This window comes from Electrophorus electricus, chromosome 4 (genome assembly GCF_013358815.1).
Source record: "Electrophorus electricus isolate fEleEle1 chromosome 4, fEleEle1.pri, whole genome shotgun sequence".
NCBI lineage: Eukaryota > Metazoa > Chordata > Actinopteri > Gymnotiformes > Gymnotidae > Electrophorus > Electrophorus electricus.
This window is the reverse complement of record NC_049538.1, coordinates 18,242,827-18,268,587: the sequence shown is the minus strand read 5'-3', so window position 1 is coordinate 18,268,587 and position 25,761 is coordinate 18,242,827. Positions and strand designations below refer to the sequence as shown.

General features: G+C 43.9%; 2 protein-coding genes across 5 annotated transcripts in view; both read right to left on the bottom strand.

Moving 5' to 3' along the window:
• Positions 1 to 203: 203 nt before the first annotated feature.
• On the bottom strand, positions 204 to 13,598 carry gdpd4a (glycerophosphodiester phosphodiesterase domain containing 4a). 2 transcript variants are annotated; one of them, XM_027009345.2, is made up of 15 exons: positions 13,341 to 13,598; positions 12,348 to 12,451; positions 12,169 to 12,262; positions 12,012 to 12,071; positions 11,799 to 11,897; positions 11,538 to 11,631; positions 9,797 to 9,942; positions 9,460 to 9,542; positions 8,224 to 8,374; positions 5,735 to 5,959; positions 5,333 to 5,490; positions 3,099 to 3,246; positions 2,925 to 3,007; positions 2,553 to 2,632; positions 204 to 1,605 (listed from the first exon to the last, which is right to left on the bottom strand). In XM_027009345.2, the coding sequence occupies exons 1-15, from the start codon at positions 13,521 to 13,523 to the stop codon at positions 1,499 to 1,501; spliced, it is 1,815 nt and encodes a 604-aa protein (XP_026865146.2). In that variant the 5' UTR covers positions 13,524 to 13,598; the 3' UTR covers positions 204 to 1,498. The 2 variants fall into 2 exon arrangements, with proteins under 2 accessions (XP_026865146.2, XP_026865147.2); XM_027009346.2 differs by having other exon boundaries at positions 1,513 to 1,836.
• An 11,337-nt stretch (positions 13,599 to 24,935) lies between these two features.
• The window catches only part of pak1 (p21 protein (Cdc42/Rac)-activated kinase 1), a 33,811-nt gene continuing 32,985 nt past the window's right edge, over positions 24,936 to 25,761 (bottom strand). For all 3 annotated transcript variants that reach the window (XM_035525238.1, XM_035525237.1, XM_035525239.1), the window contains one exon: positions 24,936 to 25,655. In XM_035525238.1, coding sequence (XP_035381131.1) covers positions 25,569 to 25,655 — 87 coding nt within the window. In that variant the 3' untranslated portion in view covers positions 24,936 to 25,568. The remainder of the gene's footprint in view (positions 25,656 to 25,761) is intronic.

Here is a 25,761-nt window from a genome sequence, read left to right as displayed (position 1 = left end):
TCCAATTGCTTTTATTTGACAAGCAGAGTGAATTCTTGCATGATTTATCTGCCTTACAGTAAAGAGGAAGTGCGCTAAATGGTTATAACATACGTAAGTAGAATGTGTCTTTGTGATTTAGGAAACGCTCGGTTTAAGGCGTATGAACTATACAAATGCTAAAGTACAAGAGGTGGTGAAAATAACACACACATGAGCTGGGATCTTCTAGCTTCTTTTTTTTACATAGTTTTCACAATACATTTTGTTTCAATTTCATTTTGATCATATATACAGCCATACATAATACACAGCTGTAGTTACAGTGAAATAAATGCAATAAATAAATACAAATCATCCTGGCTGTCACATTTCATATAGCTGGCAAAGCTGAATTTCTGTTTACTACGAAAATGACAAAACACACATAAGTGTCCCCACTGTATGAGTAATGGCTGAAAACCTGTGGAGGGACACGGTGTTGACTTACTGTAGTTGCAGGTATATATGAAGTGCAAATCTGTCAGATTTCTAAGGACCAGCTTGGCCTGCTCTATATTTTTCATTTACCTTTTGTGTTGTTCAACACGGTTTCTCTGGCTAGTTTTGGCCAGTGATCTGCATTCCAGGGTTTTCTTTTTTGTTGTTGCTTAGAACACATATCTCATGACTGTTTGTTCTTCAAACCACCTCATAAAAATATTTCCTATCAACATTTTAATAAGCAGATTGTCAATTCCTTCCAGATTAGACTTTTAGCGGTGGATAATCAGATGATTAGAACGAGAACTTAAAACCACTAGTCTCATGCTTTTGATCAGTGTGGCAGGGATCGATTGTCCAGAAGCCCTCAATTACTGGTAACCACATAATGACAAAGTTGCAGATTGAGTAAATGCATGTGACAATTTTACCATACCACAACGCTGATGGAAGATACAGCAGCTAACTGAAAAATGAAAATTGGTGCTTGTTGCTAAAATACATTCAGTAATAAGCAGTAATTCATTATTATTAAGATTCTAAAGTAACCAACCTTAGATATCTTTACTACAGTATAATATGCTACTCTATATCTATCCACATTTTCTGTTACAAAGTGCAGGAAGTTTTTTTGTTTCCTCCGCTACTCATTAATGAGTCAGCTAATGCCTGAATAGAGGAATTCTTCATCAACATACGTGTGTCCAGAAATTCCTCGCTATTGGCAGCAGATAGCGCCAAACAGTTCCTCGTGGTAAAGACTGCTCATAAACCCTTGTGGTATTCCACAGATGGTGGAGTTGTTCTTGGATTTCAGTCAGAAGATGCTGGATGCTTCATGTGTGCTCAGTCACATACATAGCAATCCACACTTTGCGCTACATCTCACTCGTACCAGTCTGAAACTCAAAAGCGAATGTACAGGCGATGGATCTTGTGAGGCCTGAGTGGATGGATGGATGGATGGATTTGCGTAGGCAGCCGTTGGGAAGCAGCTCCTACCGCTCCCTTCTCTGGAGCCCTCGCCGGGCTGGCCTCAGACTGGCGGCTCCTCAGAGATGGTGGGGAGGGTTGGCGTTGTCGGCAGGCCATGCCCCTCCCCTCGCACACTGAGGCTGGAGATGGACCAAACGTCGTTGAGCTCTGTCAATGGGCACGTGAAACATGGTGGAGGGAGGGAAAAATCGCAATGGGGTTATTCAGAGCACAGTGTACGGAAAGGTGAGGGGTCACACCGGCACAGGGTTGCCATGCACTGGGGGGGGGGGCATGGATGCATGGGGTGGGTGGGCTACAAAGGGAGTGAGGCTGAGTTCCAGGCAGAATGTTCAGAGAACATGGGATTCCAGCGAATGCCCTGAACTTCCAAGGGATCTACGACATAGAAAGCGATGTGTTTCAAAGCAAAGTTCTGTGCATGCAGGTATGTGAACAATATAGCAGTTTACGAAGGCAGGTAGGAAATGCACCAAGAGTTGCACTTCATGCTGGCTCGGGGTTTTATCATTTTAGTCCCTATTTAGCCTTTATTTGACTAAAACCTAAGACATAATGATGGAAGATCATTAGAAGAGCTAATTAGAAAGTGCAAAGGGAGCCTTATTTCTAGCTACACTTACAGTGTCATTGACTATTGGCACTGGTTTCCAAATATATTATGACATATTTGATAATAATATCAGAGCCCGGGACCATCAGTATGTCCATTAAAGGAGGACATAGTCATAGCACTCAAAACTCCTGACCACTGCCCCTCTGCTCGCCAAGGACTAACGGGAGAAACAAAGCCTCATTCAAGTTCCTTCCTGTCAACTACGTGACCTCTAACACACCATGTCACCACACGAGGCCTCAATTTACTTTTACCAGCATATTGTACATTGTAAACCTTAAAAATGTAGGCTTTATTGAATTCAGCCTTTTTGAAAGAACAAAACTAAAACTATGTACGTCAGCCTTGGTACATTTATGGCAACGTTCACAAGGAGAACAGGCACAAAACGGTTTCCTTAGGTGCAGTGCACGGTACATGCAGATGGGCCATAACAGGAGTGCAGGCCTGACTGCACATTTACGGACGCTGTTCTTACCGGTCCTGAATTTGCTGTATAGTCCATTCTCATGAGCCTGCCTGCCGCCTGACCAGAAAGGCAAGCCTCTCTCCCGCCACCTTTAAGAGAGAGAAGGACTAGTGACTCTCCATCCCAATTACCCAAAAGTACTTTGGAGTATTAAAAAAAAGGCTTTAAGAATTGCCTTTCAAATTTTCAAAAAAAAAAAGAAAAGAACTGACGACCCGAAAATGGACGAGTTTTAAAAGAATTCTACAGACTGTTGTATCAGTCACACTGATTTGGCATCTGAGTTGGCAAATGTTTGCTAAGGAGTAGTGGGTTGGGCTGTACGCTTGCCTTTACGCAAAAACGTACAATACGACCTTTGCAGCATCGGTCCAAACTCACCAGTGGAATATGAAAACAGCTGCGATGAGGATGGCGGAGACGATATCCGTTAGGATCCACATCACGCTATACTCGTGCGGCGTCTGTGGTAGAGAGAGACACCAGGCTGACTCGGAGTCGTGTAGTGAAGGGGCGGCTGGAGTTAAGGGTGCGAATTCAGCGTGCCCTGCTCACCATGAGGAAGATGGGTTTGTGCAGGCTCTTGAGGAGGTGCAGGGCGTTGGTGGTGACCGACTGGGCCCCGGCACACCAGGCCAGGGAGAACAGCCAGGGCTGGCTGATCACATACAGGTTGGTGCTGATGTTCACAGAAGCATATTTACTGGTGGGCACAGGAACAGAAAGACGAGCAAAAGGCGTGAGACTCTCTCGGGTCCTAAAATAGTACGCGCGGAGTGAAAAGCGACAGGTGGTGAAGAGGCCAAAAAGGAGCACTGGAAGACAATCTGCTGTCAGTGAGAATACTGTCGTTTTTAACCAGGCACATTCTAGAGCTCTAAATTATGGGTAGTTAATATAGACAAAAACTATACTGAAATTACTGGCTCCTATGATGTCCTCCAATATATCAAAACATTGCTCAATATTTCAATTCAATTCAGGTCATGCAGTTAAAACATGGCCCAAAGAACACTCATCCAGAACATATGAGGACTCCTGGCACAAAAAAAGAACATTTCTCTAATTAGTGGAGAGCTAATTTGAATTTTGCCATTTTCTGTTGTATCGGTATTATGAAATTAATACTTTTTAAATCTCTACTATAAATATAGAAAGATCGTATAGCACATTAAAATTATATAGCATGCTTTTTTTAGCAAAAAAAAAGAAGAAAAATCTGCAAAAAATTATGGTTGATGGTGGTCGGTTGAACTTTACGGATCACACGAATCTCTGTGGATATCTATAGAATATGTATCTCTGCAGTCCCCTTCAGCCTTAGCCAACCCACAACTTTTAGTGAGAAAGATCTAGAAGGCAGAGGTCATCTCTGCATGAGCAGCAATTCAGTGTCACACCAGCAGATTTTAGTAGCTTTCACTCCTTTCCCAGAACTGTCACGGCCTGAGAGGCCCCTGTTGCATAACTCTGAAATGCAGCAGACTGTGCCCACTGGTTCCCATGCCTTAACTGATCTCGCCTGTCACGCATTACACTTGGTCCACGCCCCGTGCCACTTCTCTGGAACTCTGGCAGCGAAGGGTACACGTGAGATTACATGAGACTGTAAACGTGTGTGTGTGTGCGTTTAAAAATCGACAGATTGATAGATGGAAAAATAACTAAATAAAGAATGGAAATTACATTTTTGAACTAATTTGAGTAGAAGTTCAAGTCAAGCAGAACCTAAATCGTATAAATTAGGTTAATCCCGCTCTTCTGGGCACACAATAGACATTTGTAAAGTGTGCCTAATTAACTGCCCAATTCAAAGTTGAGTAGAGGACTCATTTATTTTACCAGAATTTCTCCTCTTGCTTCCCTTCCGATGTAAAGGTGGTCCTAATGTTGGGTAAAGCTTAGATATGTTGATTAAAGATAGAGTGTGTTCTTGTAATGAAGTCCATGCAATATTTTACCATCCATGAAGCTAGAAATGTGCGTTCAAGCTGACAGTTTTATTTTTATCAATAAACAAACAAACAATCAAAAAATCTAACTTTCCACCAGCAAACATTCTGCCAGAAATTCTGAAATTCCTTGCAAAATCTTTAATAGATGTATGGGTTGTATGATTCCAAGCACCCTGCTTGAGCGTTTATATTCAGCTCTGCATGAGCAGAAGTAACCTATATCTATGTTACAGCAAGCTGTCAATCAAGCATGCTCTCCGAAATATTATGACCACGCCCACAATGTCCTCAGCTAGGACTGCTTGGCCAATTTGGTTGGTATTTTGAGCAGTTTTGACATTTTGTTGTTGTTTTTTTATTGAAGATTTAGTATTTATACTAAATATTTAAAAATATTTAATATTTATTATTTATTATTATATAAACATATTTAATATTTTATAATATGTTCCTTGAGTCTTTCAGTCACGGGAGTCGGGATTGTGATCAGTTGCCCTTATGGGAGTAAAGGTGAGATTTGAGCACAAGATGCTGAAGAGAAACAGGAAGCTTGTTTAAGGCTGTGCTGATTTCACTGTGGGGATCTGTTCTTTTTGTAAAGGTTGAGTAGAATCGAAAAGTGAAAAAACTATGCATCTGGAAAAATACACCATTCATCCCATGGCGGTTGTGGTGTGGCTAAGAGACTTGTAGTTTAATAAACACATGATAAGCTTCTGACAGTTTTGGAATGCAGCTGAGTGCACTGTGGCCTTTAATAAGCCAAGTACAATGCACCCAGCATGCGTTCCCCTTCACGTGTTCAGACATGGAGGAGAGGGGGCACTGTGGTACCTGATCTGCTCCTGGGACATGGAGCTGTAGTGGAGGTTGAGGCGGACGATGTGCTCCTCCTGCAGCTCCTCGACGGAGGCTTGCCCCCCTGACGTCTGCTGCAGCTCCGGGTCCAACTCCTGCACCAGTTCTCTCTGATCTGCTGGCAGCCACAGCACCTACAGTCATGCAGTCACACACACACACACACACACACACACACACACACACACACACACACACACACACACACACACACACACACACACAGGTTTTAGTTTTTTTCAAGCCAATCCACTCTCTCTGTGTTTACTTTCTATTTCACTTTTACAATGCAAGGCCTGCTCCAATATTTGGGGCTTTAATAAGCTAAATATATTTTTCTTATATTTTGTATGGCACACAGCAGGAGGACTGGCCGACCTGGCCGGAACTGATGGAGGATTCATTATGGATGACCTCCAGGGTGCGAGTGATCCATGTGTCCCGATACGGGTGGCCTTGGGGTGGTCGTCGGAGGTCAAAGATCACCAGGCGCCTGTGCTGGGCGGCCAAGTCCAGAAAGTCTTTCAGGGTGGGAACCGTCTGGTTTTCCACCCAGGCCCGCTCCTCTGGGTCAAGAGCCGAGGCTGTGCCAAATGGATCCCTCTGCCGGGCAGGGGAATGTGTAAGAGGGAGGGTTATTTGAACTGAGATGGTAATGAATTTTCCTGTTATAAATAGATTGAACACAGGAAAAAAATAAATACAGTTCTACTGCAGGATTCAACCTTGATCAAATACTACAATGGAGCTGCTCATCGCTTAGCCAAGTCTACCACAGTGTACTCGTCTGAATGAGTTACAGTGTACCCGTACTCGTCTGAATGAGTTACAGTGTACTCATCTGAATGAGTTACAACCTGACTGTTTTCCTGCCTCTCTTAGAGATGTTTGCCACCCATAAAGGACAGTTGGGACTGTCTTGTACAGCCTAAATTCCAGCCTAAATCTTTTAATCCATATAAATTTCCTCCAAGGAGTTCTATCAAGAATTTCTTGATATTATAGACAATTTCAAGACCTTAAGGACAATTTCATGTGCTAAAGCAGTCAGCATCATGTTTATTCACCAGTCTGGTAGAGGAATGTGCTTTGGTATGATGGAAACTTCTATACAGAATGCTAACAAAACATGAGTGCATTGGCATTACTTTCAAGTACATAAAGCACTAGCAAGAACACAACAACCCAATATGTATAGTATATACAAAGTAATGTTAGGGATAAACAGAAAAGCTGGGGGTGGTAGGAGAAATATGTCTCTTGGAAAGAAACAGATGCCTGTTGGGTTTGGTTTTGAGTGCCATAAATGGCTTTCGGGAGGGGAGCTTCTGTAATAAGTCATGTCAAGGATGGAAGGGATCCGCAGACATCCAGGTGGCCCAGTTCCCTGCCTGAGACTGGTGAAACTCAGCAAGGAATAGGAGGCTGTAGTCAAAGACTTTTCAGCTCAGGCGATCATACCCTGTAAGCCGGATTCTGGATTGTGCACTAGCAGAGCAAGTCCAAACAACAATAGTTGAGGTAGTTCTGCTATCAGCGATGGCTTTGTAGAAATGTTTCAGACATTGTGTAATGCAGAGGTTCCTGAGCTGGTTCAATGCATGCGTATCTGCGCTTTCATTGTGTCAAAAGTGACAAATTCATTCCAACTGGATGTGTTGGAGGTTACAGTAGCTAGGAATTTGCGGGGTTCCACCACACTGACAGTAGTGGTTGCTTGGTTACTAATAGAGAGGGTGTAGGAGGGTGTCTCCTTAAGTCTGTCATAATCTCCACAATTTTAGGGGAGCTGAGGTTCAGGCTTTGACGCATACCGTGTTATGAGACAATTTACTTCTATCACTGTTTGTGATTAGATCTATAAGTGTGGTGTCTACAAATGTAATTTAACTGAGGGGTATCTGGAGGTGCAATCATTGGTGTATAGAGAACAGAGGAGAGGTGAGAGTATGTAGCCTTGCAGTACACCTTTGCTGATAGACAGGCTGAGAGGTACAGACCCACTTGAACATATTGCAGTTAGTTAGGAAGTCCCTGATCATCCTTTATTTGGAAATGTTTTTTTTTCTCAGTAATACATGAGGAATGATTGTGTTGAATGCAGAGCTTCTTCAAACAGGTATTCACACACAGGGATCAACGTGAGAAGCTGTTGCAATCTGATCAATAGGCACTCCACTTCTCCCCCTGCTCTCCCATTACTCACATTATTCAAACTGCATTACATGATCTACAGTATAAACTCATAGACACTGAAAACAAGCAATGATTTCAATGTGAGGTGGGCAACAGAGCAGCGTGACGCCATGTCATTTGTGACGTGTTTTTAAATGAATAGATGAATGATTGTATGCTGGAGATCCGATGAAAGAAATCTAAGGCCGCCATAAACAGCAGCACCACTTATACAGGTTGTAGTTCACCACTGCACCAACAGCACTACCGCACCAGCAGTACCACTGCACTTTGAAGCCAGTTGGCGGAATGTACCCAGATCCTGGAGGCTGGGTGTGCTCTGGCAACCTTTTTAAGGCCTCTTTCATGAGTGTCCTAGTTTCCAGCAAAGGGCAGGTGTTTCAAACAAAAAAGCCAGACTTCACAGCCCCTGTTTTCAAAACAGGTCACTCAAAAAAGAGGCCACTGGCAATATGGCACAGCTGTTCGAGGAACAATCAACAGGCTCGGGAGAGAGAATGGTGGAGGGCTGTAAATGTAGATCGTCACGCTTTGTGAGTTCTGAAGAGGAGGTTTCTCATTGGAGGCTAACAGGGTGAGTCAGCGCTGAGCATTGAGTGCCTCCTGAGCGCAGCACTGGTTTGACACATCGCCCTCTAGTGGAGCAAGCAGGCCCAGCGAGGGAGTCTCACCCGCAGGAACCACGCTCCAGCGCTGAGCGCTTCCAGCTCGGCCCAAGTGAACATGGCCGCCGGGGTGTCTGTTCGGTTTGGGAACACCTCGCGCACGTTGGTGGTTCTCCTCAGCGTGCCGTCATGCATGAGGAAGGGGACACCATCATAACTGTGTGGAAGAAATTTGGGTCGAGTGAAGGTCTACAGGAAGCAATGAGGCAGAAAAACATGGCAGAGGAACTAGATGCAATGGCCTAACTCTACTAATGGTATGTACTGTGTGTGTGTGTGTGTGTGTGTGTGTGTGTGTGTGTGTGTTAACCAGGATAAAGTGGAGTTTTCTTAAAATTCTCATTATTATGGCTGCTAGGGTTGCACAATATGGACAAAAGATCATTGTGTGTTTGTATTAATATATCAGAAATATTGTGATGCAATATTGTGAATACATGATGTGGTAAAAAAAATTTTTTTATCAGTATTATGATTTCTGTTTGTTATGTGTGAATGACTTCACTTATAAAATCATCCACAGAACATCAGGAACATCATCTAAGATTAGCCAGGACACTATTTGATAGGCCAGTCAGGCAATTCAACTGAAACAGAAATCATAGGTAGCTTTGACAGCTACAGAAAACAATCAACAAGCAAACAAATAAACAGACATCCTGCTTTCACCTTCTGGTTCATTTTCAATAAAATCCAATCCCACCAAAATTCTCATTTCTTTGTGGACGTTGTATGTACTTGTACAATCATCATCTTTCCATGGTAACACCAGCTCCAAATATCCTCATGACGAGCATTACCTGCGGCTCCGGCTAAGGTCCCACTAACAGGATTAGTGTGGCACTAATGGTTTTATCCACTCATCATAGGGGGAGCAGAGTGACCTGGACTCCCCAGCTAATGTCTGATTTCTATTTATAGAGTCTGCCAGGTTGGTATGCCCACTGAGGGTAGGGAACGTCGCTAATGCAGGAGGGACCCCAGCAACGACACTAGTCATGCATGGAGCAGGTGGAGATGTGTGCTGGGCACTTAGAAGGTGACGGCTGGGGCCCTCCTCGGTGTGTAATAAGTACGGCAATTCATATCATATCGTTCATATCGAGGAGGGAAAGAGAGAGAGAGAGAGAGAGAGAGAGAGAGAGGGTGGAAATAGGGAGAGGGGAAAAAAAGAGCAAGACAGAGGGAGACAGAAAAAATGAGAGAGAGAGAGAGAGAGAGAGAGAGAGAGCTTGTGCTTACCTAATTGTGACGTCTGTCTCTAGCCCCTCCCCTCCCACATCCACAGCCTTCTGGAAGGACAGCCGGGTATTCTCTGGTGCAAGCTGTTTGACCACACACAACAGAAACCTCATTCAAGGACTCAGAATTGTTCTGCAATATTTTCACCTGACCATGGCAAGAAAAATCCTTCTGTGACTCACAACTCGTTAAACCCTGAAATTCCTGCAGTGATGTTGAAATGAATGATTGTACAATAAATAAATAAATAAATAAATAAATAAATAAATAAGCCACAACATACTAAAAATACAAAAAGGTGCAGAGAGACAAGCGGCGAGGTACACAGAAACGTTACCATGGGAGCACCTCTGTGGCCAATGAGAATGGGCGCTGGGCCCAGGGTGCCCTCCTCTTTGATGCAGGGGGAATACATGCCCAGTGGAACCAGGAACAAGGCAAAGAGCACGGCCAGGAACGAGCCCAGGATGGCCACCTGCCTCACTGCAGTGTGAACAGAGATGAGGCCCAAGAGCTTTGAGAAACTTCGCATGCCTGTGCAGTCTCACATTCAGCCAATCACAAGTGACTGCACATGTGACCAAAGTGGGTTCTGTGTGACTCCCTGGGGCCATTAGATTTATTATAAATTATACACGGTTATCTGATGTCCTTAAAAGCATAACCAACGATTCTGAACCTGCTAATCAGTTCTGACCCAACACCTGCTTCAGCCTTGCACAGTATTCTGACGTGTAGGATACACTGAGCTCTCGCAATAAAGCCTGCTCATTCCGGCGGAGAAATGGATGTAACCTGTGCTTTGAAGGATTGGGACCGGCAACAGCCTGTGATATTGGTCCATTGCAGGGAAAAAACAGAAGATGATGCAAGAGTTTCTAACCAGCATGATTAAAGCATTAAGGCCTTGTTTTACTGACTGAGTTTGGAAAACGGAAGCGTCGTTGCTTGTCAAGACAGTGGCAGATAAGACACTTTAATATACATGCAAAAGAGATAAGGAATTGATGCATGCGGTCAATATTAAATTGAAGCCGACTCCAAGCTGAGAAAGTGAACGCATTTTCCCAGGGAGAGAGAAAGCAAGGGAGAAAGTGGGAAGAGAAAGATGTCTGTATGGTATCGGAACAATGGATGGGTGTGCGTATAGAGATGAGTGTCTGACACGGCTGGTGCAAAGAGGATGAGTCAAGCCTCTGACCCTCGTACCCATCTCTGTCTCTCTCTCTCTGTCTCTCTCTCTCTCTCTCTCTCTCTCTCTCTATCCCTGTCCCTGTCTCATTAGTCATCCTCTTATCATCGGCTCTGCAAGAGCCCCAGACATGAGTCAGCCTCTCAGCCACCCTCACGACAGTGCCCATGACAACCAGCTGCAAGAGTGAGAGGAATACAAAGGAACAGGGGGAAAGTGAGAAAGCCACGGAAAGAAACACTCCGGGCGAGAAGGACGAACGATGCGTCGGAAGCAACTGGCCTTCATAAGTGCACAGCACTCATCTCATCAAAATAGCGAGCTGGTGTTATTCTGAGCTTTTTACTGACATAACGACACTGGTTAATTGATTCAGTAAGGAGAAAATCTATCTGACCATTTATGTGTGGAGTGGTGAATGAGCAAAATGTGACTTCCAAGTAAAACCCAGACATATAAATTATTGGGGTTTTTTTGTATTTAGTGTAGACCAGATAAGGATAAACGTAGGCTAACGTGTTTTATGGTAGTTCTGACATGGATATATTTAGCCAAAGAAACAATGGAGATCAGAACCACCTCAAGATCAATAATGATAATTCTGTCCTCTTTTAACAACAAAAAAACAAAAGATGATTTATTTCAGCCAGAATGTGTCCAATCTGTTATACAAAAGACATCAGCAGCATCTCCAACAGGCCAAAGAAATACACTTTTCTTTGTGCGAATGTCCTTTAAAGCTTATACAACTTCATAGTTCTTGTCCTTGCAAAATCCATTCCAGTTCGAGCAGAGAATAATGGATTTTACAAATACAACTGTGAAGTTGTATAAGCTTTAAAGGGCATTCACACAGAGCAACACCACAACATGTAACAGCACTCACCTCTCTTATTCATTCGAAAGAAGTGTAGAGCTATTGGCCAAGACAGGAGGGTCATTAGCGAGACCGCACCCACATGCAGAAAAGGTGCTGTGACCTACAGACAAGCAGTGGATAAACGGTAATATTATTTATACATGAATCGACACACTGGTAGTTAGAACTTGAGTAGTTGCGGTTATGAGTTTACGTAAATCTGCCTATGTCCTTTAAGAAAAGGACAAGCGAGGTGAAATTATTGAGCGAACAAGGGAACTGACCAACCTGAAAGGAGAGGAGTAGGGTCTTCCATTCTTTGCTCCACAGATCAGAGAGCACAGCTGTGGCACTGATAGAGAAGGTGAGGGTCACCAGAATACCAATCTGCGCAACCCAGAACCGATACAATGATTGATACATCCAAATTAGTTGCTGATAAATTCAGTCAATATGTTAAAAAAAAAAAACAACAGTGGCCAATGACCATAAAGTCTTTACCTTGTGACTCCAGTGTAGATAAAGTCTCTGGCCCTCAGAGAGAAGACACACTGCTAAGACCTGCCAAGGCAGAGTTACTTTTAGATAAAAGTACAATCCACTAAATTTTATTCAACCTGGGCAGGTGGGGACTTTTGCTGCAATTCCCTAATCTCACCAGCAGGAGGGCGATATAGGTGAAAAGTGCCGCGGCCACCACCAGCAGCACCACGGCCCAGGGGAACCAGAAACCCAGGGTCCCGAAGTTAAACCTGAAAGCACACAGGACATGGAACTCGGTAATCTAGTTTCGCCACGTTTGTTCCAGTGTGCCTGTTCTGCGGTGACCTCGCTTACCAGTCAAAGTCGCTGTAGTCATTCTGAGCCTCGCTCCAGAAATACAGGAACACCAGTGTCAAGAAAAAGGTGGTGAGGAGGAGACCAAAGCTACTGCACTCCAACTGAAATGAGCAGAGAAGGCGTGCATGAGTGGCTTTTAGTAACCACAGCGCACCTGTTCCCATCAGTGGAGGTTCCAGAGGAGCAGGGCGCTGAGGGAGTACTTCACACTAAATCACCCCTCTCAGCTCGACCCAACAATAGAGCCCTCATCGGAGTGAGGCATCCTGGGTAAGGTGCACATGTTCTAATATTACGGGCATACGCCAAAGCGAAATCGCATGCAGAGCGGCTGTGCCTCTTCTCAGCCGCAAATAAGCTGTTAGAGCTAAATTACTGCAGATTTATTCTTCTGCATGAAAAAAGCTACTTTTTACAAAACAGAGTGTGTCAGCAGAGAGAGATGTGGAGAGAGAGCGCGAGAGAGAGAGTGAGGGAGAGCATAATCAATGCAGCGTTCAGCAGGCTGAGAATCGTGTAATCAGCAAATATGGCAAGAGTGACCGAATAAGCTGTTTCTAATGAGAGGGAGTAACCCGAGAGCTTCCAGCTGGCGTGTGTGCAGGCCGCCATATGGACAGACGCAGGTAAAAGTGAGAGAAAACTTGAGCTACGTCCTGTCGAGCGCGTGGGAGGGCTTCTTGCTCATCCAGGAATTATGTCATATGCTGCTGTATGCATAATGTCCGATCTTTCTAGAAGTTTATTGCTTGCCAGGGGTACCTGCACTTACATCTCAAAATTCACTGCATGGCAGTTTAATTCCAGTCCTAAGATAACACACCTGCTTTAGTAAGACGGTTCCTAGTAACTAGGTTAAGTCAGAGGGGAAAAGACCTCCATGACCCTCTGTGGTTTGTGTGTGTGTGTGTGTGTGTGCGTGCGTGCGTGTGTGTGTGTGTGTGTGCGTGCGTGCGTGTGTGTGTGTGTGTGCGTGTGTATAGGGCTCACCCGGCTACAGCAGCACTCCCCAGGCTGGGCCCTGGCCCGCTGGTAGCGCCTCCACTGGCAGCCATAGAGGCCGGCCAGGCAGGAGACGAACGGCTGGTGCTCGTAGCGCTGAAGCAGCTGCCGCCGCACCACCTTTAGCCTCCCCAGCTTCAGTGTGGACAGGCTGACAGGAGAGCGGCCCATGGGTCATCCACTGCCCACCATGGAGCAAGGTGCGTCCCCCTCACTCAGACTGTAGGAGGGACAAAGGTGTGTGTGTGGGGGGGTGGGGGGGGTGGGTGGGGGAGGAGGCTGGAAACGAGCAGCAGGACACCTGACAGAAAGAGAGAGAGAGAGAGAGAGAGAGAGAGCGAGAGAGAGAGAGAGGTAGATAAGGGAGATTCAAAGTTGTTGGTCAAAACCATTAGCTATATATGTAATTCAACCCACAAGCTACTAAGAAGCAGACAGTACGAGGTCTACTCCACTGATGAGACTGCGTAATCCTGAAGAGAGGGACTGGAGAAAGAAGGTGTAGCACCTCTTGAGGACGAAAGGACATGTTTTCCCTTAAATAAGTGGATGCTTTTAAACTTGGCAGCAAAGGAGAGCAGCAGACAGCCTGCCAGCCAGCACTGCACACACCAACACCGCTATAACCTGCCACAGACGCATGCTATTTACGCAATCTGAACAACCAGAGGATTGCTTTATTTGAAATATGAGGAATTTTATTTTGAATATGGGGAATATTATTTGGAATGAGGAATATGATATAATGCTTTAGAAAAGTGTCATACTTCCTCCCAGTCCTGCTTATTTGAACTCTTTTTCCCAGGATGCCCCAGTCAGTCGGGTGAAAAGCCTTCCACCTCGTTCCACCTATCCAGTCAGAGCAGCGATCCACTTCCCATATCTCCCAACTGTTCCTTATTCTCCTTATGTTTCAACACGTCTCCATTTCTTCACTGTGAAGTATTGCTGTGCCATTATGTATGCATACTAAGTGGTTCCTCTGTTCTGCCTGTCTTCGGAGTTTTTACCCTGCTCGTTTTCTGCATTATGCCTGGGATGGGTCTGGCCCTCTGGTTATTCTACTGCCTGAATGCTACTGAATTTTGCCTGCTTCCGTTTATGCTTTGAAAATCCTGCCTTTGTCATTGTTCGCTCTGTTCTGGTTTTGATCCCTGCCTGTTAACTGTTTATGCTTCTGGACTGCCCCAATATCAGTAAAGTTTTACCATCTAACTCAATCCGCGAGCGTCCGCATATTTCTGTCTCGTCACACAAAGTAACCCATACAAGGGATTCCAGCAGTTCCAGAAATACCCGCAACCGCATTCAAATACCAACACATGCATCTCCTAACTAGAACACTGCAAAACAAAATAGCAAATGCAAACTCTGATGTACACATAGAGAATAGCATAATTGATTTCAAATCAACCATAAGTTTGATGGGAGTTATAAAGGTGCAGGAGTATTACATTTAGCAACAGCTGAGTTATATTACCAAAGTGACTGTTGTTGTTTCTATAGCAACATTCAAAACATTTTTAATGATGATTTAAGTACCTTAAAAGTTAAATCTTCTTTTATACTGAGATTGGTCAGAAATGTAATATTTCTTGGTTAGAACTTAATCCTATATCAATAATAATGCATAATTCTGCTGTGTTCAGAACCTCAGCAGTAGGCTGTCAGACTGGAGGAGTTGCAGAGGTCAGACTGGGCTCATAGCATCTGACCCCATCACCAAACTCCAGCCATGATAAGCATGCACGAATCGGCACCGAGAGTGAGGAGAGGGTTTGCTTTCTGTCATAGGCCAGCTTAGCCTGTCAGCTGTTCTAGAATGAGAAAGATTACTGCAAATCTGGGACCCTTCTGTACAAGTCCCGATGCTTAGAGCAAACACCTGAGTGCACAGCCAAGTAAACACACATCCCCAACATGTGAGAAAACAGCACGAGAGCCTTTAACTTATTAAATAGCTTACTATCGAGGCCATTACATCTTTTTTCTTTCTTATTTATTTATTTATTTATTTATTTATGTATTTATTTATTTATTTATATATTTATTTATTTATTTATTTATTTATTTATAAAGAGAGAGAGGTTCCCCGCGCTGGCTGTAGCCATGGCGACGGTTAGAGCGAGCCCGTCCTGCGGAAGCTGGAGACAGCGCTGAAAAGGAGCGCGCGCGGCCTGATCTGTCCGTCATCTGTCGTCGCCCCCCCCCCCCCCCCCCCCCCCCCCCCCAGCGGTAAATCCCCCGCTGCCACAGAAACGACACCGCTCACAAATACTGACAGGCTAACCCAAGACAATAAACAAACGAATTAATGTGGCTCGGGAGAGGTGAAATCCAAATTCATGTATGGTTTGTATATATTGTTGAAGCATAATAAAATACAAAAGATCGCAACCTTTGTTGGCAATTGGAATAAATAATTGAAATTCTGATTTCTGTTACTGATGGTGTAATATAATTTTCCACTCTCCGTTTGAATGCTAGCGTAACCAGGGAAAAAACCATTAAATTACATGAAGGGGTCTTTACCATGCCCATCACACTGCAGACATCGTGAGTAATTTAGTACGTGGCAGCAGACATCTGCTGAAGTTCGGTACGAGCCGTGGCGTGCGGTGCCGTTCACAGCACCTCTGTTCCACACAAAGGGATGTAGAGAAAATGAGACTACGTGCGGTTTAATGACTGATACAAAAGATGGTGCTAGGCGGCTATATGGGAGACTAAATGAGTTAATGATAGCCACCTTACACTGACATTTGCAGGCGGTTTATCTCTTACCCATGTTTACTGCTCTCTGAACTGGGTCTAAGGAGTACGCTGAAGCTCAAGGCGTCATTAAGGTCGGCTGCTTCTGACTCTTCTATAACTAATGGAGCCTCATGTCAGTTAAACTGGCTTACTACAACCGCCGAGGTCGGAAGCGTTTTTCCTGAGCGTCCTGCCCAGGGCGGGGCGCTTCATCTCATCAATTTTTAATTTTGGTTCTTTGTAGCTATATTTTGAAGCCTGCAGCAAACGGTGTCTATTACAGCTAAGAAGTGACAAGCAGAACGATGAGATTAAGATAACGTTAAGGACCGTCAGTTTTAAATAACTGACAGATTCAAAACCGGTACGGGAATAAAACAAGGCAGAATCTTGCTTTGAGCTGGGATGTGCCGTTCTGTAATAAAATTATATCCAAAGTTCACCTCTCTGCGTCTAGCGTGCTCAGCATTGTTGAAAGAAATATCGCGCCATATCGCAGTAAAAGGAGTTTACTCAGTACCATTAGATGGGCTTGCAACTAAGCAGAGAAACAAAGCTATAGACTCCTGAATACTAGTCTTAAAGTAACAATATGAGATGACACGAAGGAACCCAGCTGCTCTCAGATCAAGAACAGGCAACTTATATCTCTTTATCCTTGGGTTTGTGCTTAGCATTTAATGTACACGGATACTGCCATTTGTTAACCCTGTGTCCTGATCGGAGCATACCGTTCCACCGCATAGAATCCGGCTGTAGAGCGATGACCGAAATTTTGAAACACACAAAGCAAGCGCCAACGCGCTATTGCTGTTCATTCTCTCCCCACAGAAGCATTGCTGTTCATTCTCTCCCCACATCAGCCGATACACACACACACACACACACACACACACACACACACACACACACACACACACACACACACTGCATTACGGCAGCAATAATAAAAAGGAGTTTCCCTAACACTGGCCTCCCATGCTAAATATGTGCTCTTATGTTTATTCTACAAACTTTTTTACTTTTTACATCATCAGAACAAACAACAACAATTAATATACAACTACTGCACAACCAGTGTTACAACTAATAACATTTTAGAAACTATGTTTCAAATGATTTTAATATGTCAAGGTTTGGTAACCAACGTTACAAAACACGCTACTCAAACAGCGACTACTCGTAAGTAAGTCAAGTCAAACCCTTACAAAATACAAACAAAGTCAAAACTGTCTAAAACAAACGATTGCAACAACCAAATGTAGGAGTACAGCTGGTGATAAATGTCCTAAGAAAACTGATGAAATCCAAAACAAAACGTGTTTTGTCTTAGTAATTCTCGAGGTCTGACCGCCTCGACAGTGAATCACAAACGACCAGTCTTGTCCAAGACAAGAAATCTACAAACCCAGTGTCGCAGAGCAGAAAACTCCTGATTAATTTGGCATGTTGCACTTATGAAGTTATAGCATATCATCTGCCGTTTTACCGATAAACTGGGCTAGGCGCTAGAACAATACGAATAAGTTGATCTTACAAAGATGGAGCTTGATTTATTCCTCCACCATCTTAGTCCGGATAGTCCGAAAACGGGTATTTACGGACACGACGTCCAAGAGTTGTCCGAGTGAGCACCACAGGGTTCCTTTGCCCTTCCCACTTGTTGCATAGCGCCCACACGCAATCTCCTCCCCTCACTCGAAATGGAGATAGATATATATATATATCCATCTTCCATCTTCCTCTCTCTCTCTGTCTCTCAGCTTTGTTTGCGAAACGTAAGGGAGTAAACTCATGGCAGATGCTTTTGTCTTGATGCTGGAAGCCCCATCTTTAAGCTTTTTCTATAGGGTTCACTGAACAACTCTTATTAAATAAGATAAAGTAGGCCTAGCTCGGGGTAGAGGCACTTGATGTTTTGCTTGCCTGTCTGACAATTTTCTTAAATAATATAATAATGGTTTCTTTAATAATAGTTATGTAAATACTGTATGTCAGAGAACTGAAGTATTTTAATATGTTCTATATTCATACATTTCATAGCTTCTGCATTTTTAAAAAACTCATTAAACATAAATCATAGAATTAAAATGTTTCAGTTCAAACTAATTTTCATGTTGTCATAGGCTTGTTTTATTGGGATAAAAATATAGCCTCATTATAGTGGTATAATATTTGTGTTCTCACTAGTTATTACATAGTTCTTTATGTTTTGAGTTAATATGCAACATAATTACTATGCAACAACTACAAAACCATAGTGGGAACAATTATAAGCTAGTTTCAAGGTCCAAGTGTTCTTGGGGGGACCCACGGGACATAACTTAACAGGACATGCCTAACTTACTGAACTTATTATATAATGCCCTCTGTAGGTCAACATAGGCTACTGCACTAGGGAGGAATAAGTCTAAAAACTACGGGTCATCGATAAAATACAATCATTAAAGCATGTCTGAGAATAGACCATACCTGTCAATTATTAAACTTTGATAAGTAAAATCCACAAATGCAGGAAAAGCTCTCTGTACACTTGTACACTCATTGTGCACTTTATAAGACACACCTTGTTTAGAGACACCTATCATATAAGTGCACTTTATAGACTTTAGCTCATCTAATGCAAAACTTCAGCCACAAGGAAGAGTCCTTGGGAAGCATTATCACAGCTATATAATTATATTATTTCACACACACACACACACACACACACACACACACACACGTACACGTATATATATATATATATATATATATATATATATATATATATATATATATATATATATATATATATATGAGAATTACTTGGGTAGTGTTACCCTTTCCATGTCCCTAAAGCAGGTTCAGTATTCAAAGACTAGCTGCGGATGCCATACAAATGCAAGAGCATGACACACTACAGATCACACACACAGAGCAGCAGACCCACTGCTACTATGGAGTTGTCAGTTGGCAAAACCTCAAAAATGACCACAAACAAATGGAAACGAGCAAAGTGTGCCGGAAAACAAAGAACCCCAAACTAGATCAACACAAACAAGAAACATCATTGCACATTTTGTGTATGTCTACAACCTAGAATGGATCGTGATCACAAAGAGCAACGTTAAAAGAACTTACATGCAGTCACATGTTTAATTGGGGGAAAAACGAAAGATTTTGTCAAGAAGCTGGAAATAACAGTGTCCACTTTTTGGTGCCGCTGTCCTTCGATGTTGAGCACCTGTACCTAGTGGAATTGCCCCACTCATTCATATGAGCAATGCCTCAGTACTAATCTCCTCTGGAAGCGAGCAGATATGTGTCTGAACTGCAACCTTGAAAAGTAACTACCTGAAAACGGCAATGCTTTCTTCTCTTTGCGCTGTAGGCATTCTTGTCATATTCCTCTCTCACCAAACCCTGCTGGCATTAGAGAACGAAGTACTTTTTGCACTTTGGTCAAGCGTCAAACCTCCTTTCTCTAACCTTAAAGGGTGGAACAGTCAACAATCCAGGTACACAAAGAGGAAATAAACGAAAACTTTACCCCAACAGCACGGGATATCATTCCCAAAGGCTTACCTTTAGCCGAGGCACGCTGATTTAAAATAATTTTTAAAAAGAGCTCCGTTCGAAAGCGACTTAATTGTTTTTACAGACTTGGCAGCGCGTCTTGACACATGAGCTGCTGCTGAGCTCCCGGTTCTGGACGGCAATTGAAAATCCCGAGGGAACGTCATGCGCGTAGCCCGAGCTATCAGCAGGTGAGGGTCGACTCCTGGCCGCGCTCGGAGGAGTGGTCGCGACAAACCGGAGGAGGGGCGGTCTCAAAGCCAACGCTGCTGCAGTCTCACGCTGCCCGACACGGTTCGGGAGCTTTGTTGCGACGGACTGCGTGGCGAGCTCGTCGTGCGACGTTGGCTACATCTTTGCGCAGTCATTTGGATGCTGAAAGCATAGTAACCCTTTGCGCACGCAAGCCTGTCGACTGCTTTTACGTAACAACATTGTCGAGGCGGGATGTAGGATAGGACTTGACGTTAGGACATGAGCACGTTGGTGTTCTCTAAAATGCACAAGCATGCAGTTACGTGTTAGCACAAAATGAACATGATTCAGTAAGGATGTAGTGTCGTATTATTGTACAATGCCGTCAACAGACACTTTTAATTGCTTCGGAGCTGTACTTTAGTACATTGGAGTCGAGAGTATGTAGATACAGCACGTCTAGGTAAATTACGTGGGAATTGCAGCCCTTATTTATACGTGGGATTCTTGTAGACCAATTGTTAATCTTAAGGAACGTTATTCAGTAACTACTGTGAATTAATCAGCAACTGTACTGAAACACAGGTGCAGTGAGGACAGACTCGAGAGTGGACCCTTGGAGGTTAAAAAAGCCTGAACACCACTTTCACTTCCAGAGTGGTTTGAGGAGGTTGTTGGCGCGTAAGCAGATGGTGATTTTTTATTGCAGCACTGAGTGTGTTTTGACAGGAGGGGTCATCGTTTCAATACGGCAGCATCGCAAGCCAGGAGAGGAGGTCCAGGCAGAGGTGTAAAAAAACAATGATTCACCAGCTCTGTGAATCCAACAATCGGATTTCATCTATGCTGCGTTGATGCAAGAACAAAATATGTGTGAAATGCATAGGTTCAGATAGATGGATGTACGTGGATGGTTTACCCAGCTTGGTTCTCAACGGGCGAAGTGCGGTGGTAAGAATACTGGTGTGCAGACCCAAAACAACATGATCTGTCAGTGTCCATTCACTTACACAGCACACTGCAGTTGCCAGAGATATTTGCAGTACGGTTTGTGGGCAAGGGGTTGTCTACGGTAGTAAAGCTTCAATATTGGCATGACTGGAAACATGTTCCAAATACACGGGTCTTCTAGTGAACCTTTTCAGTTATGATCATTTATTCATTTGCCAACTAGTGACATATACCTGCTTTGCCGCCTATTACTGACGCGCATACTCTGGTAGGCTTTTTTCCTAATGTCAAATTGTTTCACCGTAGTTCAAACATGCTCCTATAGGCTTAGTTCATCGCAGGGCTAGTCTTACAGTTTACCACTTCACTTTTTCCCTTAAGTGAAAAGGTGCGGTTAAACGATTCCGTTTACCTGGACAAGCAATCGTCTCCGCTGCGGCCGCGCGCCTCGGTATAAACCCCCGAGCCTCGTGGCGCTTGCCAGGATGAGCCAGCAGGTTTGACAAATCAGGCTGTAGCGTCCTCAGGCCTGCTGTACGCCGAGATAAATGATTATGTGTGAGACAATTACAGCTGAGTTCTGGATTGCAACGACAAAACAATCCGAGAGAGAACGAGGGGAGAATGGGAAAAGAGCCAGAGATAAAGTGAATGTGAGTGAGAGAAACACATTTATTGCTTATTAAAGGTCACTGGTAGAGTGTTGTACATATCAATAATAGTTGTCAAAAGGTTAGGTAAAAACATTCATTAAATTATAGTAGACAGCCTCTTAATACGTTTGAATTACTTAGAAATGATTACAATTCTATTTGATTACATTTCATATAATACGGCGGAAATGAAAACAATCCACAAGGGTTAGTAACAATCTGACATCTTAATTATGAAAGCGTCTGAGTCACTGCATCTCTGGTGTACGTGATTAGGACATTCTTCGCTTAACTGAACAGATCTCACTTTTACAAAGCAAAGTCAATTGAGTTTTACTGACATGGGCTGCTCTGTCTAACATGCAGCTACTATACCTAGCTTGAAGGCAAAGTGCTTTCACAGTATAAATGTTTTCCTCTGTCTCTTAATGCAGTGAGGGATGTAGAACATTGCTGAGTTACGTAAATAAAAAACCTGATGCTGTGCAACATATTAGGCATTTCTTTAAATGTCAGGATATTGGGAGTCCTTCTTTGACATGATAAAGGCTGTAAAAATAATAATGAAGAAGAAAAACATACATACACACACACAATTCTTATTAATGGCTGCCTCTAAACAGCTCCGGATCAATTAGATATATAGCTGAACTGTGTACTTTTTGAAAAATGACCTTTAAAATTATATAACAGCTGGTTTATTAACTGCATGAGCACAGGGTCTGACTGCTGCTGCTGATGTGTATGTGTGTGTGCGTATGTAAGTACAAATCTCCAACACACATCTTGGCTGTAAGTTCTTTTGTAAGGTTTGATGAGGTCTGTCCAGGAGGATTTTGCACGTTACAATTTTACAGACTGCTGTTCTCTGCTTTGTTGAGTCAAGCTAAGGGATCAAACAAGAAAATTGCACCTGAAGGTAACCCATGGCAACAGTGACATCAGCACTAACGTCTCTTTCAGGTTACCAGCAGAATGCTGCAATCAAATGCTTACATGCTCAACCTCAACTTCCAACACTGCTGTTGTCTAGGGTCAAACTAACACGAGGTGCATTTGCTTACGGGGTTCTATATCATTACTGCATAACTGGAATCAAATGACATCATGATCAAGAAGCAGGAAGGAAAAATCCTGCCCTTTTTTTGAATGAATGGGTTCTCAACAAAAAGGCTCTTGCATAACCCATGATCCTGCTTCTTTCTGAAAAACAAACGTTGCCAGTGAATTGATGAATCTGTACTGCAGTCATCTCTCTCTGGTCCTCCCCATACACACACACACACTCTCTCTCTCTCTCTCTCGATCTCTCACACACAAACACACATACAAACATCATTTTTGCTGTATTTTCTAGGACATGTGCACCCTGGTGTGTTTTCCATCTCACACACTCACACACACACCCTTTTATTTTGCTGCTATCATTTATCCTCGTCCCAGGACCTTGTCTTCATCACACTGGAAGACCTCTTTAAAGCCAACTCAGCTGGATTTCTAGTGCTTCCAAATTCATCGTCCGGAAAAAGGGGGGGGGGAGGGGGGGGGGGTCTTGTGACTGCAGCTTTCCACGGGACGAGAGCAAAGAGAATTCCGCAGGAAGTCTATTTACACAAGTCATCCAGTGCAAAACTGCTGAGACAGAGTCATTTCAGCACAACAATAACACTTCAGTGCATAAATAATACCCTGGAACAAATGAAGCGACAACAGCTATTAGAGAACGATTCTGAATGAACAATTTTGATCAAACTCTTCATTACATCAAAATGACTGAACACACTACACAGCCGCTGTTCGTAAACAAAACCTCAGTCAACCGAGCAAGAATACGGTCCACTTCCGTTTCACTATGCACAAGCATACATGTGAAGCATTCAAAAGGTAGACAGGCTCTTGCTCACAGATCACTGCATTGCATATGGAGAACAGGATGGTTACTGGTTACCAGAGGAAGCAAATTACTTCTCAGAATGGATCAGTGCTTTCGTTAAAACCAGCTAGGAATCCAATCGCTGCGTCTGCTGGATGCACGTAGGCCGATCCCGTCACACCGTCATCTACCCCGTTGGAAATGCAAGCGATCTGCAGCGCGCCATAATGGAGAATTAACCCCTACAGAGAATTTCCGGATCGAAGCCCAGTTTTTCTGCTGTGCTCGGCTCTCCTAAATCCTTCCAAATCCCTTCCCAACTCCTTGAGGATGAGGAAAGAGTCAAGATTACTTTTAATCTGCTTAACTGAAGAAAAAGAACGTTACTTTTTACTGCATCGGGGAAAGAGCTCAAAACCACCACCCCCCCAAAAAACAACGTACATTTATAGTACTGTGCTTATTCCTCCTCGTCCCTTTCCTGGTTCGCAGTGACAACTACACACACGGCAAGGTATCAGAAGTCCTGACATAAGGGCAGACTATGAAGACTAATTTAAATACATGTTGGCGGTCCCATCAGAGACTTTAAATTCACACCGAACAGCTCATCAGAAAGTTCAACCAATCATTAGCACATCATACCTGTATTCTCAAGTATCGTTTTCAAGAAACGGATACGTGAGCCAGGCATCAGGTGTTAACGTTACTCAAGGAGTTTGGCACTTTTAGTGTAAGGCTGGGTAATGGAGGAAGGGCGGGACCCAGCCACCTCGTACAAGAGCTGGGACATAATGTGTTATTTCACTACAACCCCCCACTCCCAGCCCTATCAAGACGGGAAAGAGAAGCACAAAAAAATCAAACAAACCTTTTACATTTTCAGTCTGGACAGGTAAGGAGTCATGAAGCAGAACTACACAACTCAACATTGGGAATCATTTTGTAGTTTATTTCTTCCACTTCAGATAAGAATTTTCGATTAATCAAAATGCCTTATAAACAGGTTTTATGGCTCAAAACCATGGTGACAGCAAGACTGCCCGTTACAAAGGTTCCTCCCATCTCACATCCTTCAGCGTGCAAACTAAAGGCTGTGAGATCGTAGGCTGTGCCATTGTTGTCATCTATCGTCCGCATCGCAGCTTAAGGCCAAAGGGTACGTCAGCGCTACATAAAAAACAGAAGAACTGCTTAAAACATTAATTTTTGAACCCCCTACTTTAGTTGAATATCATTAATAAAATCTGTGTTTGTGACAACACATGCTGCTACACAAAGACTGAAATGGAGTTTTGACTGGTTTTTTTTTTCTGTAATGTTGTCGACAGGAAATGTACACCCTGGATTTGGCAGAGGGACGGAATTTAAGTTTTGCGGGTTTTAGTGACTGAAGTGAACTGATACCATTACTTCATGCACGTATGTCCATTTTAACATTTTCTCTGAGTCACGGTAATGTGTCATCTACGTGCACTAACCCCCCCCCCCCCCCTCCCAAGTCTGTAGCAAAATCATTCCCAAGATTCCCTTTTCCCAAGCAGATGCAGTAGTGTTGTACCGCACTTCCTATTCAAAGACCCAAACCCCACCACAGCCCGCCCCAACCCTCCCCACCAACCCCCGCATAAACACCTTCTTTCACACAGCCACAGTTGTACAAAATGGTTTTTTAAAAAAACACAGTGAAATTAAAAAAGAAATACCAAAAGTCTCCTCCTCCACTAAGTACCTGAACAAGCAACTCACAGACAGACAGACAGGCCAAAGAACAAAGACGCAAACAAGAATAAGGTCACAAGGGGAAACATAAAAACAAATCCAAAACAACAGACGAGTCAGTGAGACAGTCGGGCTGATCTGTCTCTTGTGAGCAAAATATACAGAGTGTTCCACTGCAGTCGTCAGCGGAGATCTTCACATGCAGCGATACTATCGTTCGCAGGGTCTGCGAGAGCTCTTTGAGCGGGCCTCGGACATCTCCCGCCCCCCCCCCGAGACCCTATCAGAAGAAGCAGAAGTGTGTGTTTGTGTATGTGAGTGTGTGCACGCTCACGTGTATGGGGTTGTGTGTGCGCCCATGGGCGTGTGTGTCCGCACGTGCGCGGGGGCTCGTCGAAGACCCCCTGCTCACTTAAGTTCCCCCCAACAACGGGGCGAGAGAAAAAGGGGTGAGGGGGCGCTCCGAGGTTTGGGGCAGAGCAGGGATGGACGCGGACTCCTCGGCGCCAACTAGCGGTTGCTCTTGGCCGCTTCCTTGGCCGCCAGGATCAGCGGCGTGAGGCTGGAGAGTGGCTTGGCCACCTTCAGGAACTGGTGCTGGGGAGAGGAAACATCACAGCCTTTCAGCTTCCACCGACGCGTTAATTACACATGCGGTCAAGCAGTTCCTGAAGGAACTGACCCCATTACATGCTAGACGAGT